General features: G+C 41.7%; 4 protein-coding genes across 4 annotated transcripts; 1 reads left to right on the forward strand and 3 right to left on the reverse strand.

Moving 5' to 3' along the window:
* Positions 1-1,062: 1,062 nt before the first annotated feature.
* On the forward strand, positions 1,063-2,490 carry C922_03677 (H/ACA ribonucleoprotein complex subunit 4; the record flags this gene model as incomplete). Its single annotated transcript, XM_008819266.1, has 1 exon — positions 1,063-2,490. The coding sequence occupies one exon, from the start codon at positions 1,063-1,065 to the stop codon at positions 2,488-2,490; it is 1,428 nt and encodes a 475-aa protein (XP_008817488.1).
* Positions 2,491-3,547: 1,057 nt separating this feature from the next.
* C922_03678 (hypothetical protein) lies at positions 3,548-3,733 on the reverse strand (the record flags this gene model as incomplete). Its single annotated transcript, XM_008819267.1, has 1 exon — positions 3,548-3,733. One exon carries the CDS (start codon positions 3,731-3,733, stop codon positions 3,548-3,550), a length of 186 nt encoding a protein of 61 aa, XP_008817489.1.
* A 98-nt stretch (positions 3,734-3,831) lies between these two features.
* On the reverse strand, positions 3,832-15,408 carry C922_03679 (hypothetical protein; the record flags this gene model as incomplete). Its single annotated transcript, XM_008819268.1, has 2 exons — positions 3,832-12,966; positions 13,990-15,408. 2 exons carry the CDS (start codon positions 15,406-15,408, stop codon positions 3,832-3,834), a joined length of 10,554 nt encoding a protein of 3,517 aa, XP_008817490.1.
* Positions 15,409-16,861: 1,453 nt separating this feature from the next.
* Positions 16,862-19,541, reverse strand: C922_03680 (hypothetical protein; the record flags this gene model as incomplete). The annotated part of the gene is made up of 3 exons (XM_008819269.1): positions 16,862-16,905; positions 17,019-17,118; positions 17,271-19,541. The coding sequence occupies 3 exons, from the start codon at positions 19,539-19,541 to the stop codon at positions 16,862-16,864; spliced, it is 2,415 nt and encodes an 804-aa protein (XP_008817491.1).
* Between the last annotated feature and the right edge of the window lie 139 nt (positions 19,542-19,680).

Here is a 19,680-nt window from a genome sequence, read left to right on the forward strand (position 1 = left end):
ATACATGCAGAACCTGTTTTATCAATTAATATTTCAACGTTGCGCTAATTCGCTAATATTGTTTTACGAAGGTGGCCTTTACACGGGCGCTCCAACGATGTTGCATTTCTTGTAAGAAACAAAAAGCGGCGTTGTTTCAGCATAGCAGCGAGGCATACTGCATTTTACCGTTTCAACCGCATATGTTTATATAGTTACATACATATATACTTTTGGGTCATTTAAATTGGAGGAGTGAATGTTGTTTTTCAGTGACCGCCCAGGCGGATGACCCTGGAACGCTGCAGAATAATTATTTCTTCGCTGCAAACGGAGTTCTGTTATATTCATTTTTTTTCCCCGTAAAATTGAAAAAATGATAACTGCATCTTTGAAGGGTGCGCCCATAATATGCTAGAGACTGCAAAAATGAAATTCACCCGTTCGTAAGTTGCGAAGTCGCTATTTAAAACTTGTTACATTATGTCATTTTTGTTGTCCCTTTTTAAGTCGCCATTAACCACTACTGCCCCTCACCACGACCAAACGACGAACAAAATATGAGGCAAAATTTTGCCAGGCAAAAGGAAAAAAAAAAAAAAAAAACATTTTGTAAATGACAGTTTTTAGTTTCGATCAACGAATGGAAGCCATCAAATCAGGCATCTGCTATATTGGTTAATACAAAAAAAAAAACTCAATAACAACACGACGGAGGTTAACCCAACTGTGGCGGGAGATGCATGATCTGGGGGAAAATAATGCCAGCATGTTACAAATGAAAGCTGGTGTAGTTGTTCGCCCCTGTTGAAACTTGAAGGGCAAACGGTTGACTTCCTTTTTTTGCATTAAATCGCGCAGAAGCATCCCTTGTTTTTGTACATGCAGGGTAAGGAACTGTGGAGGGTCCATATGCGCATAGAGTCCGCCGACAATCTGCCCACAATCCGCGTACCACGAGCCTAGGAAAATACGCCCCTCAACACAACTGCGAACGCGTTGGCATGCATCTCATGCGCACACGTAGAAGCAGGAGGCAGCACCATCCCCGTTAAAATATCAGCACCCGTAATAGAAAGTAAAATGGGAGAGGCAGCGGGGAAGGCTAGTTGCCAAATCGAATCGGAGAGAAAAGAAGCAGTTATAGATACATCAAATTGGCCACTCCTGCTAAAGAACTATGACAAACTGAACATCCGAAGTTCCCATTTCACGCCCCTACCAATGGGAAACTCTCCCTACTCGCGCAATTTAGAAGAGTATCTAAAATATGGGATCATAAACTTGGATAAACCCAGTAACCCCTCCTCGCATGAAGTAGTTTCTTGGATAAGAAAAATTCTAAGGTGCGAAAAAACAGGACATAGTGGTACCTTAGACCCCAAGGTGACGGGTGTATTACTTGTATGTTTAAACCGAGCAACCAGGTTGGTAAAATCGCAGCAGGAATCCGGAAAGGAATACGTATGTGTATGTAAATTTCATTCCAAGCCGAAAAGTCTCGAAGAAGTGAAGCTAGTGCTAAATAACTTCCATGGGGCTATTTTCCAAAGGCCTCCATTAATCTGTGCCGTAAAAAGACAATTAAGAGTGAGAACCATTTATGATTCCAAATTGTTAGATTATGATGATGCTAATAATGTATGTGTATTTTGGGTGAAATGTCAAGCAGGAACTTACATAAGGACGTTGTGCGAGCATATAGGCCTGCTCCTAGGAGTAGGAGCCCACATGCAAGAATTGAGAAGAGTCAAATCAGGAAATATGACAGAGTACGACAATATGTGTACCCTACATGATATTTTGGATGCCCAACATGTGTACGATACAACTGGGGATGAAACCTACTTGAGGAAAATTATCACCCCCTTAGAGAAGCTCCTGATAAACTTCCCCAGGATAGTTATAAAAGACAGTGCAGTCAATGCCATATGTTATGGTGCTAAATTGACCATCCCTGGGGTTTTAAGATTCGATAATAATATTGATGTGTCAGCTGAAATTGTTTTAATGACGACCAAAGGTGAAGCAGTTGCTTTGGCAATTGCTCAAATGACGTCAAGTGTCATTGCCACTGTTGACCATGGTGTTGTTTCTCTCACGAAACGAGTTATTATGGATAGAGACACCTACGATGTGAAGTGGGGTTATGGTACCAGATCTATGGAAAAAAAAAAATTAATCCTTGCTGGGTTGCTTGATAAGTACGGAAAGCCCAATGAAAAAACACCGCTAAGTTGGATCAAAAGTGAAGGTTACGTTCCCAAACTGGTTGGTGACACGGCCATTTATACGCTCAACACGGATGACAGTAACAACAATGAGGTGCGAGAAAATGGGAAGAATGTGCTGGGTGAAAATAATAACCCCGTGGGGGGAAGTTCCTCTTTCAATTTAAGCGACGGCGAAAGTAAAAAAAAAAAGGATAGTGAAGGGGCAGAGGAGAATGACAACAACGCAGGTGAGCAGTCCGACTCGGGGGTCGTGAAAAAGAAGAGGAAAAAAAATTAAGTTCAGTTAAGTCCACATTACTGACGAGTAAAACATGTAACTTTCTCCATGGGCACACATATGTGTCTTGTCCCCAGAGGCGAAACCCGATTTTACGTGTTCCCGAGGGGGAACCCATTTTTCAGTAATGCCGCCGCGGGGATCGCTAGGAGTTTTTTGCAAATGACGCATGGGCACCTGTGTATATAAAGATACATGCGTGTATGTGTGTGTATTCGCCCTTGCGACAATTTTTTATGTGTACATGTTTGTATAGTGATGAGAGGCCTAATTGGTGACGCGTCATTCCTATCTTACTGCATTTTGTCCCTTAGCATGTCGCCCCTACCCTTCGCGTTTTCTTCTTTTTCAAGTGTGCCCCCTTTCTCCGAACCTTTAAGAGACACACATAAAGAAAAACTCCATTTTGAATTTAAAACATTTGAACCGTAGATGTGGCAGACAACGCGCAAGGTGACCCTTTTCGCCGTGCAGCAAGAGGGCACTAAAAATGGTTCCATGAAGTTCACTCTACAAGGGGGGTTCAAACTGCAGCTTTTTTACGCAGCTGCTTTGCCAAGAAGGTAACATGTTACCCATTACCTATGGGTAACAGAATAAGTAAAAAACAGATCATATTTAACCAACGCCCAGCGATCACGCAAAGCTGCTTGCCACCGGCTGCTTACCCCCGGGGTGCCTACATTTTACCATATGACCCCTTTTTTTGCGTCGATGAACGGGAGGCTACATCCCAGCGGCAGTACCGACTTGATTAAAAACTTTTAAAAAATTTACACGCAGGTTCTCAAAAAAGTTCGCACGAAGTTTGCAGTTAGAGAGTAAAACGAAAAAATTGTGCAAAACGTGCCATTCCTTTAAAGGGGGGGATTACGAAACAAGAGGACAAAAAAAAACCAAAACAGTATCCTACGGCCAATGTAAGCGCGCCTTGTACATTCGGCCATGATCGTGGCAGGGGCAACCATGGTGCAACGGTTAACGTGCAAAGGTACATGTGTATGTATATATATATACATACATACAGATGTAACGAAAGAGTAAAATAGGGAGACTCCTATTTACCATCCCGAAGATCTGCCTCTCCGCCATCCTCTAATGTGCCAGAATAGGGAAGTACCCTTTTATTGAGATAATCCTTAGCTAAACTTTTCAACAGCTGCGTAAAAACGGGGGCACTAACAACAGCACTATAGTCATACTTCAATTGGATATTTATATGTGTGTGCAAAGGGATACTCATTTTGTTGATTCTCCATCGAAATCTATGCCAGTGGTTCCTGCCAAAGGGAGGAAGAGTGCCCTCTTCACAATTTCAACTCGCCTCCTCTTGGAACCCCCTCACTTGTGTGCATCTTTTTTTTTTTTTTCTCTCTCTTTCTTCTTTTCGGTACCTTCTGCCCCTTCCCCCTGGAACCCGTGCTCTTTCCCCTTCTTAGTTCTGCTCAGCCCCTTATCTTTGTACTTGCCAGTGTTTTTGTTGTGATCTCCCTTTTTGCTATCCCCCTGGTGACTGTTCCTTCTCCTCTGGGTTGTTTCCCCTTCCAGTGGTGCTTCCTCGGCAGATTGCGCGAAGCTGACTTCGCCCTTTTTCTTACCCCATGGATCCTCCACAGGGCTGTCCCCCTCGTCAAATCCTTGTATGGTGACCTTTTTCTGTGCGCTCCTACCGCAGGCCGTTTTTCCAATATTGGGGTTGCTGCTAATTGTGGCAATTTCCGCGGGCATGAGTTGGATGTCCAAGTGCAATTTCTTATAGTTGGCTTTAGCTCTGTTTAAAAACTGATCAAAGTAGGGAGTTAACAATCTGTGGAATTCCACATCAACAAGAGACAACAAAATGGTCTGCGTGTCTAAAACGACATTTGCACTTCGTCTGATATTTTTTATTAAGGCCATTTCTCCAAAGTAATCTGCACTTCGAAGGGTCGACAGAATAAGTCTGTTTTTATTAATTTCGGAGTTTTTTTCAACAGTTGCGAGACCTTTACATATGACGTAAAACTTATCATCATGTGTATTCTCCTTTATGATGGTATGGTTAGGTTGGTGATGCTCAACCTTCATTGCGTAGGAAAGATTTTGGAGTGTTTCCTCTGGGAGGTATCTCAAAATGGGTACATTTTTCAGTAAGGCAAAAATATGCAAGCAGTTTTGTTTTCTTTCTTCTAGCATTTCTTTTAAGTGCTCATTATAGGATGATCTGTCTAAGATCCAAACGATAGCATTATCGGAGGATATTTTTACTTGATAATCTGCCGGTGTCCCTTGAATAGCTTCATAGCAGCCGTACAACTCTTCATTTTGAAGCTCTCTAATCACAGTTTCAATTCCAAAAATGTTGTGGCTAATTATGTTGGCAGTCCCCTGGTAGAGGAATATAATAGCCGCATCATCATCCCCTTGGTTGGTTACGACATCTCCCGAGTTCATAACGTTCCGGTTCATTAAAGTTGCAAAGAATTTTCTCTGGTCCAGTGTTAAGTATTTAAAATGTATATCAAACTGTAACAGGTTTACCACGTGTTGACATTCATTAGAACAGGATTTATGATGACCCTTATTAATTATTATTGGCTCTTCGTAATTTATCTTAAAATTTGTTTCCATGACTTGGGTACTCATTTTTCTGAGGTCTTCTTCATCGCCTTGGAAAAAGTGAACAACCTGATTTAGCAGCGACTTTTTCTCATTGTAAGCCACGTAGGCCTGTTCCACGGAAACTTCTCCATTGAGAATGCTAAATATAATTTCTAGGGGAATCTGCTCCTCATTCATTATGTTAATCTCATCCCAAATATTTTTTAAATTCGTTTTGCTCACCCCTACGCTATCGCACACTAGTTCGAAGTTGGAAAAGCTGCAAGGACTATCCTCTTGTGCGCTGAATTGAGTAACTATCTTCTTAAACGCTAACTGACTGCTTCCGTACACTTCGCACAGGCGTAAATTCAGTGAGTACATGTCGATGTCTTCCTCTCTGTACATATTTCTGTAAAACTCTGTTAATGTTAAGATGCCCTTCCCATCACAGAGATACTTAAACAGATTTTCCATATTGTCTCTCCCTTCGAATAACTCCTCCAGATTTTGGGACACGATAAAATTTAAGAAGTCGCTGTATTTTATGTATCCAGTGTTGAACTTGTCTATGCATTCATAAAAGTGAAAAATGGAATTGTATTCTGAGCAGATAACCCCGAGGATCTTCTTCACCATTTTGTCTACCTTCAGCTCGGAAGAATTCGATGGAGTGATCTTTTTTTTTAAAATACTCGACGATTTATGTTGCATGGAACTTGGCTGCTTATCTTTCGATGATTGGCTTTGGTTTTCGTTCCTGTCTGATTCAGGGTTTGGGGTTATCACTTTTTCCTCCTCCGCAGTGGCACCCTTTTGTTGGTCATCCGTCGCATTTTCTCTGGGTTTAGCGGCGTTTAAGTCTTCCTTTGCGTTGTTCCCTTGGAGGAATACTCCCTTTTTCTTCATGAAAGCGTTGATTTTTTTCTCCTCCTTCTGCTTTATCCGTTCTAACACCTTCAATTCGTTGAGCTTAATTTCTTCTATTTTCTGCCTCTTCTCCTCCTTAATTTTGCTAATCCTCTCTTCGTTGTTCACATTGCTTAGGCTACGATTGGTGGAGAGGTTTCTCGAATTGGCGTCTCCGACTTCGCTTTCACTTTGCGCAAGGGGTCGCTCATCCGTGTCTTCGTCGTCTGCGTTACCGCCTTTTAGCTTCCCCCGCCCCTTCTTCTTGTTGCGCCTCTCCTTCTTCAGCTTGGCATTTATCTCCTTCTCGAAGCTGAACATCTCATTGCTATCGTCGGAAATGCTGCTGACAGAGCTCCCCAGTTCCGGGATCTTCATCGACATAGAGTGTATGTCCTCGTTAAACTCACCATTACCATACATGGATTTCAGCCACGGCGGAAGGCTGTAATTCTTCGTGTACCTGACGTCCGCTTCCTGTAGCAGCTCATTAAATATTATTCCAAAGTGCTCAATAAAGGAGACCTTATCAATGGCTAGTATGAAGCAATTCGTGTGAGCCTCACAGGTGGCAGTTCTCAGTTGATTATTTATAATGGACAATTCTCCGAAGTAGTCATACTTGTACAAGTACACCGATTTTGTTCTTCCACCTCTGTGTGTAGATTGTTCCTCTTGCTTGTTATCGGCACTAGGCAGATTGTTCCTATGCTCAACGACATCTTCCACCTCTTTGTCGTCCACCTTAACGGAAACTATTCCCTTTTTTATGACGTAAAAATGGTCAGGGGTGTCGTTGTGCTTTATTATGACTGCTCCCTTTCTGAAAAATTTAAAATTGAAATGTTTTGCACCATTGTACATTTGGTCGTCATTTAATTTCTGAATGACACTTACCTTCTTTAGAATTCCTATGACTTTTATTACAAAGTCGTTATCCTTCTTCATCATCACGTGTTTGTTTATAGTCTCTGTTAGATCATCCGTGTAGTTAATATCCTTTGTTTTGTTCAGCATGTTGATAAAGGGGGCAAGGAATTGCTCATACAGGGATGCCTCTAACGTGTACAGTTCTGTGTCCACGGAGGCCACCGCAATGAAGCAGGCCTTTGTCTTATTCAAAATTAACTGATGACCAAAGTATTGATTTTTCTTAACTGTGGATATTTCCTCATACACATTTTTGTACTGATTAAATTGCTGTACGGATATTTCTCCTTCTTTAACGAAGTAAAATTTGTCGAAGAAATCACCTTCCAATATGATGTGCTTTCCTTTGGGACATTTTTCCCACTTGAGATTTTTAAGAAATGTTTCTTTATCCTTCATGTTGTTTAGGACCGTTTTTAATACCTTAACTTTCATCAAGTGGGATTCCATTTCTTCCACAAAATATTTCTGTTCTGTGTTGAAAATTTTTAGGAGAATTTTATCCAGGTCACTGTAGAATGAGCTGATGTTGCTTTGGTTGATGTACTCTACATCCAACGTCATGTTGTCTCCTGAGAGGGTTACTGAGGAGAAGTCTCTATTTAGGCTACCACCTGGGGAGAGCTGGTTTGTGTCTTTTTTCGAACTCGATCGTTTCAGCTTAATCAGCATTTCGTCTCCATCGGAGGGTACCTTCTGCAGGATGTTTCCTCCTTTGGGATGATTCACTTCATTGTTGTCTTCCTGAAGCGGCGCCCATTCTGCTGCTATGTTTCCACTTGAGTAATTCTTAACGATGTTCTCAATACCCTCCGTGTAATTGGTTCGTAAATATTCGACGAATTCTTTCACAATTTGTTTATTCAAGAGGGAAAGGAAGTACTCCTTCGAAATACAGTAACAGTGAGCTACATCCGACTCGACCACCGCGTCACACGTTCTGAGAGTGTTAAATATGAGAGCTACTTCCCCAAAAAAGGAGCATCTAGAGATGATCCGTACCGGGGTGCTCATCACACTGTTACAGTAGAAATGTATTTCCCCCTCTTTCAATATGTAAAAATGGGTGGGATCGTCATGCTGTCTTATGATAACTTTTTTTTTCTTATATTCACATTTTTGAACATTCATGGATAGGCTATTTTTTAAAGCGTCTGGGAAATTTTTAAAGATGGGTACGTCATTGATAATGCTCATAAACTCTTCCGAAACTTCTCTTTTCTGTTCCACTAGCTTCATGAAGTCGCTGGTGTATAGCTCCTTATTTACCTCAATCACGGCGACATTTGTGTGTGCCGTGTAGGAGCGCACGATGGCCCTGTCAATCACGTTGATGCTGTTTATGAAGGAGTTAGGCTCCGTGGTGTGTCTTAAAATTCCGTTCAACAGGATAAAGATGGTATTGTTTTGGTATGCACTAACCGGTGTTCCCCCGTTTGAGATTTTCTCTTCCCCTTCCTCTTTTTCTCCAATTTTTACGTGTCTCCCCCCTAGGGACACAAAATCGTGGCCCTTTTTAAAACATTTTTTTTTTAACTTTTGTATGAAATTTTTCTTTTCATTTTTGTCCAAAAAATTGAACGGGATGACATGATTCAACACTTGCGCCAGAACCTCTATTTCGTCTACTGTGAGCGGCTGTGTTGAATCCTTTTCGCTTAAGATGTTTAGTAGGCGAGAGGAGATGGTTCCCCCCAGCCTGTTTTTGTAATTCCTCATGGAGTCCTCTTCCTTCTCTTCCTTGGTGTTTATTAGCTTCCTTCTAATTTTGTTTATGTCTTCCTCCGTTTCGTGGCTCTCTGCGGTTATTTTCCCGTTTAAGAACCCGCAGAATATTTTGTAGTCCAGCTTGTCGTACTCCAGAAAGGGGGAGAAGCTGTTCCACAGGGCCAGGCAGTGGTCCACGTGTATCCCTATGTTGTACATCAGGCACATGAAGGTTTTCTTGCTGATTGGGGGGACTGCGTCCAGGGAGTCCGGTTCGGGTTCGCTATCCAGTTGGGCTTCCCTATCCAGTTTGGTCACTCTGCCCACCTTCTGCGATTTTTCCTGTTTTCCCTGCTTCGCCTCCCGCTCGTGGAAGGAAACCCGGTCGAAGTGCTTATACCTGTATTCGTTCCGCATGAACAACTGGAAGGAGTCAAGTTGCAAGTCCACGTCCAGATCTGCCGCATCGTGATCGCTCTGGGAGCTACTCGTGCCGTCATCTCCATCCCTTTCGCTGTTGCAAATCTCGTGGCTGATTATCAGTCCACTTTTAACTGATCCGTAAATCTCCACAATCCTCCGCTTTATTTTAGAAAAGGGGCACTCGAAGCCCTCGAAGTAAAAGTAAAGATCCTTCAGCTCGATGGCAAAATTGAAATCGTCCAGGGAAAAATACTCCTTGTAGAGAGACAAATTCTGATCAACATAATTGTATCCATCATCCGGGGTTAATCTGTTCTCTCTATTTTGATCAACAAGTGGGTTTATACCAACGGAGGGGTGTGCCCTGGGTTGCTTGTTCTTATTACGGTAACCTTCCTCAATTGGACCAATCTTGTAAGGGTCATTTTGTCCCCCCCCACCATGCTCCCCACAAAATTGTAACGTCTGCAATACCTTGTTCTTATTCGTATAGTACACATAAAAGAGGATGGAGTAGTACAAACACGTCACATCCTCCTGGGAATAAGAGTAAGTCTCCATTTTCTCATTTTCAGAAAAGAAATAAATAAACTCGTTCAGGCTGATGTACAAGTTATTTTTCTTCTCCACACATTTGAAAAATTCATTTAAGTTATCAAAAGACTCGCTGATATTAATATAAATTAAATTTTTTTTCTGCATGGAAACGAAGTTGTATTTGTGTAACTCCTCTTTCATGTCCATTTCCAGCTGCAGATACCGAAATATGTGCCTCAAATAAATGTATCCCTTCCCTTTGTAGTTCCTATCCATATGGTTAAAATGGTATGTGCATGTGTCTTTCGATATTCCCATAATATCACAGAAGTTAACAAAAGAAACGTCGAAAATTTTATCAAAGTTGTTAATATCTTCATCGTGGAAAAGGTTAATTAGGTTTATAACCCCACCTTCCAGCAGACGACTCTTAAAACTTCCGTAGTTTTCTTTATTCAAAAAGAGTATCTTGTGGTATAATGTTTTTAGAGAAGTGCTATTGCTGTTGTTGCATATGTACTCATTAATGTGCTTGAATTCCACTTCGCTTAGGTGCACTTGTGTGTTTGAACCTCCTTTTCTCACTTCCCTTTTGGCAGCAAACTTATCCGCTTCGGAGTAATTTTTTAAAAGGTACTCTAATATATCACTTGCCTTTACCTTCGCGTTTAAGACTTTATTTTTGTAATCCCTCACTAGGTTAATCTTGCTATGCACAATTAGGTTCATGAAAAAGGTATAGACATTTTCATCGTGGAGATGAAGCATTTCTCTTAACGCCTCAATTTTTACATTAGCATATTTGTTGTTCTCGAAGACGTCTTGTTCGGAGACTTCGCTCCCCGATTCGAGGAAGCTCTCATTGTGGAAGCCTTTAGGGGATGGTTTCTCTCTCTTGTCGGTTGCGTGGCTAATGGGCGTGGTTTCACCGTCTTGGAGAGATCCACCCGGATCAGCATTTTTGGGGAGTCCAACCTGATCAACATTTTTGGGGATTCCTTTTTGGTCGCACCCTTTATTAGCCTCCTCTACAACGTTATCTCTTCGTGGCTCTTTCTCATCGCTATCTTTGGGGGGGCCACCCTTATCAACATTTTTGGGGGGTTCATTCTGGTCGCACTCTTTATTAGGCTCCTCTAGAACGTCATCTTTTCGTGATCTCTCCTCATCGCTATCTTTCCCCGGTCCCCTTTGGCCATCTCCCATTTGTGCATCCTCCTCCGGATGTATCAATTCTGACGCGCTTGCACCCCTCATGGTGATGCTCCTCTTAATTTCGTCTAGGGGGATCGATCCGCCGAAGACAGTCTTGCCCCTAACGCTTCGCCGTTTTGGAACCCGTGCCGCGGCACCCAAGTGGCTTTCCCGTCCACCCCTATTGATATCCTCTTCTGGGTTAGCTTCTCCCTCCATGTGATACTCCTTCTCCGGTTCACTTGACAAATTAGAACATCGGCTCTTCTTCCCATCTTCCGCATCAACTGAGTTGGCAGCATCTAATTGGGCGTGGTCTAAACTAAATTCTTGACGATCACTTGCTCCTCCCTCATTGTGGTTAATTTCCCGTTCGATGGGTTCTACACCCAATGACTTACTCGATTTGATGGACTCTAGGCTACCTTGGATGCTATCCTTTTTACTCAAATTCGATGCTCTTCTCTCGTTTTGAGGAGACTCCTCAATAAGACTACTTCGACCCGTTTCATCCATCGAATGGGTAGGAGAAAACGAACCTTTTACATTTTCACTGGTCATATTTTTCCCTATTTTTTTTTTGTTTATATTTTTAATAGTATTTATTAACACCTCTAGGGAGGAGTCATGTCTCCTGGGATGCTCTGCTCGCATGTAGAATTTTTCTGACATTTCATCATTTTTTTTTAAATTTCCTTTCTTCATTTTTTCCCCTTCGCTCTTATCACTCGATTCGATTTCAACTTCCCTTTGGTTTTCCATCTCCCTTTCGCCCGCTTGGTCCTCAGTGGTGGGTGGGTCCCCGTCCACTTGGCGCGATCGTTCTTTTTCCCTTTGTTTCTCTCTCTCCATTTTCCTCTGCTCTTCTTTCTCCACTTCTGCTTCTATTTCCCGCTGCTTCTCCTGTTCTGCTTTTATTTTCTTCTGCTCCTCTTTCTCCATTTCTGCTTCTATTTTCCGCTTCTTTTCCTGCTCTAATTTCCTTTGTTTCTCCTGCTCTGCTTTTATTTCCCTCTGCTTCTCCATTTCTTCTTCTATTTTCCTTTTCTTCTCATGCTCTACTTCCCTTTGTTTCTCCTTTTCTATTTCCCGCTGCTTCTCCCGCTTTGCTTCCCCTTCTTTCTCCTTTTCTATTTCCCGCTGCTTCTCCCGCTCTGCTTCCCTTTGTTTCTCCTTTTCTATTTCCCGCTGCTTCTCCCGCTTTGCTTCCCTTTCTTTCTCCTTTTCTATTTCCCTCTGCTTCTCCCGCTCTGCTTCCCTTTCTTTCTCCTTTTCTATTTCCCGCTGTTTCTCCTGCTCTGCTTCCCTTTGTTTCTCCTTTTCCATTTCTCGCTGTCTTTCCCGTTTGGCTTGCCTCTGTTTCTCCTTTTCCATTTCTCGCTGTCTTTCCCGTCTGGTTTGCCTCTGTTTTTCCCTTTTGGCATGCCCCTCCTTCTCGCCTGTGGCTTCTGCTCGCTCCTTACCGGGGTGATGACTCCTCAGGGTGCCCTCCTCAGAATGGTGACTGCCCCGCCTTGAACAATCCTGCAAAGTAACGTCATGATACTGAGTACTGTCCTCCTCCACATAAGCACTTCCCCTTTTTTGGTTGGCGTCATCCTTATGGAGGATTTTCCCCTTCTGGCATGATTTAGTGACTCTCTTTTGTCCATCGCCAGGAGTCCCTTTATTACTACACTGTGCAGTGTCACAATTTTGGAAATTCAAAATGTGCTTGTTAAAAAAATTCATAAATTTCTCTTTGTCTATCTGGTTTTTACATACACTTTTATTTTGTACTAAATACTCGTAGATGTGTTTGTATTTTACCAACTGATAAATGATTTTTCGCTTGATGTAGAGATTGAATTGGTCAATGTCCTTGCTCCCACAGGGGGGGTCTCTATGGGGAATCCTCCTAGGACCGTCACCTCTGTGTAATTCTCTTTGGTTTCCTTTTAACCATTCACGGAGTGATGCCTTGTATTCCATACGATTTAAATACAATTCATTCTTCAATTTCTTGTCGTCCTCTTTTTTCTTTTGGCTAGGCATTTGGCCTTCTCCCGATTGTAACATTGCATCCAGTTCCTTCTTCCTCATGCTTATTAATTTTTTTATTCTAAAGTAGTATACTTCATTTTGCATGTCACTTTCGAGCTCGGCCGGACTGGCATCGTGTTCGTCTTCTCTGCAGATTTGTTCATATTTCCTCTTCTAATTAAAAAAAAAGGGGGAGAAATTGGTATTAAATATATAGTGTTAACGTTTTAAAATTTGAGACGTTGAAAAAACTCCCTCGTAATAGCAAGAATCGAAAAATCGCATTTTACGAGGAGCTTTGATGTTTCCCCAATACGTATCTGCGTAGAGACAAGTGCAACTGGCCATCTACGAACACACTGGAATTTGCACCCAAATTGTGGCGCTTGGGGGGGGGTAGGGCACTTGCAAAACCCAGTTTTCCCCTAAAGGAGCCGAAAAGAAAAAAAAAAGCACAATAAAAAAATACGAAATGTGCAACATGTATGCTATACATAAGTACGCACTTGCAGGGTATTCCTCATCAAAAGGCATTTTATAAAAATATTCCTCCCCTCAGTCGAGCCGTGCACATTGGCTATTTGCTCCTCAACAGAAGAGCCGACTTATGCATGCATATATTTATCTCTATCCGGAGGAACACACAAAAAGGGACACATTAATCTTCATAAGCAACTATGCAACATTTTAACATACGCAAAAAAGAGCGCCTTTTTTTTTTTTTTTTTCTGCAGAATTGACCACGTTGATTTGAAAAATTAAGACAAATGGCACTGCCAATAGTGTTAGATCAGCATCATATTTTGTGTGAAAAGAAAAAGGGTTTCAAAAAAAACACAAATGTGAGTATGCCCTTTTTGGTGAATACCAACTGGGGGGAGGTTGTCTCAGGTATGTGTGAGAATGGCAGCATGAGGTGCGTACAGGCGGAAATGTTAAAGTGGTTTCGCAAAAAAGACGCAAGTAAAGGTGTAACACATGTGAGCACAATTTGGGCACCACTTAGATGGAGGTGCAGGGAGGAAAACGGATAGTCCAAGCGCCTCTCTATGTAAATAACGTAGAGGCGCAAAGATTTTAGGAGGATTCACCAAGCGGTAGAGCAGTCATAGCAATTGCTTTACCGTTTAGCCCCCTTTTCGCTAATGAACACTGAATACGCCATGCAGTCTGTAACGTTTACACATGTGGGCATACCTCGAAGGAAGCGGCGTCCTGGCCCAACTCCCTAATCGGGTTCCACGACTGGGCCAACATTTGCTCGTTATCTTCAATTTTGGAGGTATTCATTTTAAACATGCGGTAAAAATCTGATGTGCTCAAGTCAGACAAGTAGTTGTAATATTTTGGGTGTTCCTTCCTTGAGACATCATCTTCGTCCTCGTTATTGCTATCATGGTAGAATATGTTCCACGGGGATGGACTCCCCTTTTCACTAAAATGGCGGATCGAATCGTCGCATCGATTCAAATTATGATAGTTTCTATTTTGCTCTCTATTCAATCTGAACAGTTCATTTAGCTCATCCCTTAACTTTTCTTTCATGTCATACATGTATGTTCGGTAAATATGCGATTTTTTTTTTTCATTTGATAACTGTTGTTTCAGGTCCGCATTTGCACTTTCCGAGCAGCGCAAATTGTGGAACATCATTTCTTTGCTATTATTTTTGTACAACTGGAGGCTATCCCTTATCGAGGGGTTAGAATTGAACGAAGTGGAATCGTAGAAGAAATTAAACTTTTCCACTAAAAAGGGATCATTCAAAATAAAGGTTTCTATTTGTAAAATCTTTTCTTTTAAAAGATCATTTTGCTTTATTAATTCTTCTTTTTCTACTTCCATAATGTTCATCTTCTTTTGGAACATAAGTGGTTCGTCATATTTCAAATTGTTGTTAAGGATGGCTAAAATTTCGTCCAAAATTTCTGTACACTTTAGGATTCTATTTATTTTTTCTTCAAACGTCATGTAGTTTACCTCAGCTGGTTGTGTTTCCCCGTCCTTTCCATTTCTGCTTCTCAACATGTTTCGTCCTTCCTCTTGATATGGCAATAAGTGGTTGGGTCTTTCGCTTAGGAAGTCATTTCCTATTTCCACATTTCTGTTTCGCGCATTTCTGTGTTGTTTAGCTTTAGCTTTGTTTAGCAGCGTGTTGTTCACCTGGGTGTTATTGTTTTGCAGCGAGAGGTTTTGCCGAAGGATTTGTTCATATTTGTATTTTATAAACTCGTTTTCGTGACTCAGTTTGTGGATTTCGTTCATGCACATGGTATGCGTCCCGTGTGTGTCGGGCGGCCCATGCGTTTTATGGACCCTGTCAGCCCCTTTCTCATTTTTGTAAAAATCGAATGCATCCCTTTCATTACACCTCTTAACTAGTTGTTCATTTTTTTTCCTCAAAAAGTAGTTTTCTTGCTTGATGAAATCGTTGATGTTGGCTAGTCGCACGACGTACTTTTTTAACGAGCTGTGTATGAGCGAGACGTCGTTTATATCTCTTTCTGCCCCCGCCGGATCAGCCTTGCAGTTGTTTCTGTCCAGGCACTCCTTCAGGTAATCGTGGATGTTTTCTATGGCTCTCGATTCGAGATCATCCATGTCTGCCTGTCTCATGTGGGGTTATACACTACGCTAAGTTATGCTGTGCGAGTGTGTTTCCAGCTTGGAAAAACATTTCGGTTCCCTTGCTAAGCTTTGTTCTACGAAGCCTGGCTACTCCGCTATACACAGTTGCTTCACTTCGCTCATCATAAGGCCCTTCCTCTATAAAGTGGTCTTCTCTGTTGAGTTAAAATGCACACGATTTTTTTTTTTTTTTTTGTTCCCTCACACCTTGCTTACATTTTGAATCAGTTGCCCCCGTTGGCGCATTTTTTTAAAAATTGTTTATAGAACAATTTTGCAGGAAAAAAATAAAATGTGTAAAATGACACTTTTGGGAAAATTACACGAGTCAGCAGAAATTCTGCCGCACTGGTCAAACATTAAATTTTTTTTAAAAGCAAACTTGAGTGAGCATCGTCAGCAATGTTAACAGATTTATTGGTACATTTGACGTGTTCACGGCGTTTATAGCATTTACACTGATCAGATGTTTATAATGTTTTTTAAAAGAAAAAAAAGAGTGGGCCAAATGAAACCACAATGACATAATGTATGTACAATTTTTGACAATGTACGTGTTCCCTTCGGATGAATAAAAAAAGGTTGTTCATTTGTCCGTTAAATTTTCCCCTTCGTGTCACTGTGCATGTCTATAAAAAAAAAAAAAGGCTGACTCCGGGGAGGGGGTGAACCCCTGCGTTAAATGCACTGCCGGCGAATGTAGGCGCCCGCAGTAATGGTTATCGGTAAATGCTGACAAAATGGATGACGGGAGCCCGCCAAGCGAGTGAGTCAATGTCCATGTGTTCCATTGCCAAAGCAGAAGTTCATCCCCCCCCATGAGATCCCATTATAACCTCGGAAAATGCACGATTTATTTTCGCGTTGCCAAATATACTACTTCGCGTAAGGTGGCTATAAACCCTTTCCAAGGCCAAGATGTTGCCAAAACTGCACAGGCGAGCTTGCCACTGAGGAATAAATTCTGTGAAGCCTTATTCATTCTCGAAAGCGCCTTGGCAAACCATTAAAAGGATCACATTTATGAATAAATGTGGACAAAAAAGAAAAATATTAATCATGATGAGGTTGGCAAGGTAAGTTCAAAATGGAGGGAAACTGCGCGATGTCACAAATTAATATAACTTATGTTAATGTGATGTTATACCCGTAGGGTGGAAAAAAAAAAAACAAAAAAAAAAAAATTGATACTAAAGTGGGTTCCCAAAAGGGGCAGACAAATTTACGAAAAAGTAATCAACTGTAGGTGGGAGAACTTAAAAAAAAGAGGTTACCCCTTCGCAAAAACATCGTTGTCTTTTTTTTTCTTTGTTCTTATTTTTTCTGTACTCATTAATCATCTGCATGTTAAGAAAACCAATTAAAATTGCACACCTTCTCTCCAATGGGTTAAGGACGCACCAGTGGGACTTCAAAATTATGAACACAGAATAAAACGGCATCACAAAAGAACTAGTCCTGAATCGTCCGTGTCGTAGTTTAATTCTGTGAAAGGAAATTGGAATGAGGGGTTTATATGAAAAAGATATGCCGATATATGTACACATGTGCCTCGATTCAGCAAGTGAACCCTCCTAGCCGGTTATCTTAAAGATTACCACTCCTGATGGTGTATTGTGGCTCCTCATCGTAAACTTCAAATATGCTTGGATCAATAAGTTTCAAATTTTGGGTTAAATTGAAATAGTCCTCCTTACACTGCGCTCAAAAAGGAAAAAAAAAAATTATGTAGTATATATCCTGCATTATTAACTCCTGTTGGGTGGCGTGGTATAGAAAGCATCCTTCATTTCTCCTCCGCGCGTATTCAAACATGTAGGCGCATGAGTACAATTCACTTATAGCATTACGTCCACGACGAATATCATCGATAAAGACGAATTCAAATACTCCCAGGGAAGAAACTTTATCTTCTGTGTGAAAAATTCCGTATCGTAATTTTCATTTAAGTCTGTGAAGGCCCTTTGGCATTTTATATGAGGGTCCAGGTAAAACAGGCCGTTCTCATTTGCAGCATAAAAGTAGTGAGCACTGGTATGTGCATTGCCACTACTTATTCCTTGGAACTGTTTTAGGCCAAAGCAGGAGAGTAGAGACTGTTTATATTTCACTAGGTTAAAAGAATCAGTCCCTAGTTTTAGGCACACCCATATAATGACTAATATTTTCTCCTTAATTTGAAAAAATTTTAACACTCGATTGTTGTATATGACGCCCGTGTCAAAGGCGACTGAGAAAAAGGCATGTCTTTTTTTGCGCTTTACAAAAAAGTATTCCTTCTTGTTGGTGACTCGATCTGCAGGGGAAATATCTCTCCCCAGGATGGACTCACTCTTTCCAAGGAAGCTATCACCCGTTGGCAAGCAGCTTCCACGATTTATCGGAATTCTGTTTCTTCTTTTTCTCACAAAGAGGACCTTCTTTCTGTTAATGAGGTTGGATATGACAACTGCGCTGCTGGTGGGCCCAAGCCATTCATGCACAAAATGCTCCATGTTTTTTTGGCTAACTTTTTTGTACTTCATGGTTTCGTAAATGATGTTCTGAATGGAGTACTTGGCGCTTTCCATGTCTCTGAACTGCAGCAGCACGGAGTATGCCAGCGAGTTGTTCACGTTCACGTGTCGAACGGCACTCATGCGTGGGGGTTGCGCTACGTCGGCCTTTACTTCGTCCGCACTCTCGATGTCCATCCGGGGGGCGCTCTCCCCCCCGCTGCTCAGAAACATTGCGTAATTCTTAAAATAGCGATATACGCTTTGTTCCCTTGTTGGGGGGGCATTACCCCTCGATGCAGAGGCGCATGAAGAGGTGCATAACCCTGCTGTTGTTACCTCCCCGTCGTTAACACCTTCCACTTTTGTGCGTTCACAACTTTGGAACTTCTCCATAGGGGGGAAATTACTAGAAGTGCTCATCGTGGAGTTGTTATCATAACAGTAAGGTGCGTCTGATTTTCCGTCCGTTATAAAATAATCGGCCTCTTTCATCTGCTCATCACAGTAATTTCGTGCAGCCATCTTTTCAACATGGTAACTTATGTTAGAGGCATTTATATTTCCCTCACTTTTGGCAATGGGTTTCTCTCCACCCCCCACCTGCTGCTCATTTGACGATTTTCTGAGGTAATTTCTATAAAATGCGTAATCACTCGTATTGTGAAAGAAGGCATATTTTTTGGAGACTTTGTACTTGATTAGTATGTTGGCTAGCACCATTTGGACGACCCGTATCATGCACCCCCACCCGGTATCGCTCATGTATATCGATATTGTGTCGTCTCCTCCGCTATATTTGGTTCTTTTCCTCTTTGTAAATTTGGCATATTTATTTTTGCTAACTTGCGTGTGTAGAAGGGGGATGCTCTCCTCCTCCAAATGGGAGCTTCTCAATTTTTTGCCTTGTCGATTTCCGTTCATTTTCTCGCTCACCCTATCGTGCCTCACTGTTGTTTCGTTCTTTGCAACCATTTTAGAGTCCTCACCCGATGAGCCATTTGGAAGATGTTTGTACCCACTGGGGCTCTTACCCTCCGGCTGCTTAACTACAGGGAGGGTGTCATTCATGGTGGATATTCCCTTGTTGCTGTGATTATCCGCTTCTGCATCACAGTTGAGGGAGTCCCCACTTCCCTTCCCCCCATTTGTTCTATTAACATCGGAATTACTTCCATAGTTTTCTAAGTACATAACAGTTTTGTTGCTATCATTTGTACTATCGAAAGAGGTGTCCCTATTATCTTCGTCCTCCGAGACGGTTCCACATAAATCGTTTTTCTGACCAAATGGATTACCATTCGTGTACTTGTAATCGTCTCTGTTGAAATGGGATCTACGAATCGATTTGGATGCATTGTCAAAATTCATGTAGAAATATTCCATTTCGTCAAAGCATATTTTTTTCAAAAAATGTTCAGGGAGGTCTGTGAAATTGATGACTCTTTCCTTGTAGTACTTTCTCTTCCTCTTCTTCCTGTTCGTCTTTTTTGTCTTTCCACTTTTGTCTTTTCCTTTTTCGCCATCCTTCGTTCGCTGTGCCGCTTCCCTGAGGTTATTGGAGTGTGCCCCTCTGCTGTTTGTGCTGCTGGTGAGTGATTCGTTGTTGCGGTTCGAAGGCGCCATCTCCGCGCTGCTGCGGCTGGATAAACTCCCACTGGAGAAGCAATTTCTATCGCTAATCTTTAATCGGAAATTCGACCTGTACGTGAAGAGCACCTTCGATTTGCACAAAATTAAAAAAAGCTTAAAGGATTCTACATCT

The sequence above is a fragment of the Plasmodium inui genome, assembly GCF_000524495.1.
Source record: "Plasmodium inui San Antonio 1 unplaced genomic scaffold supercont1.16, whole genome shotgun sequence".
Lineage (NCBI taxonomy): Eukaryota > Apicomplexa > Aconoidasida > Haemosporida > Plasmodiidae > Plasmodium > Plasmodium inui.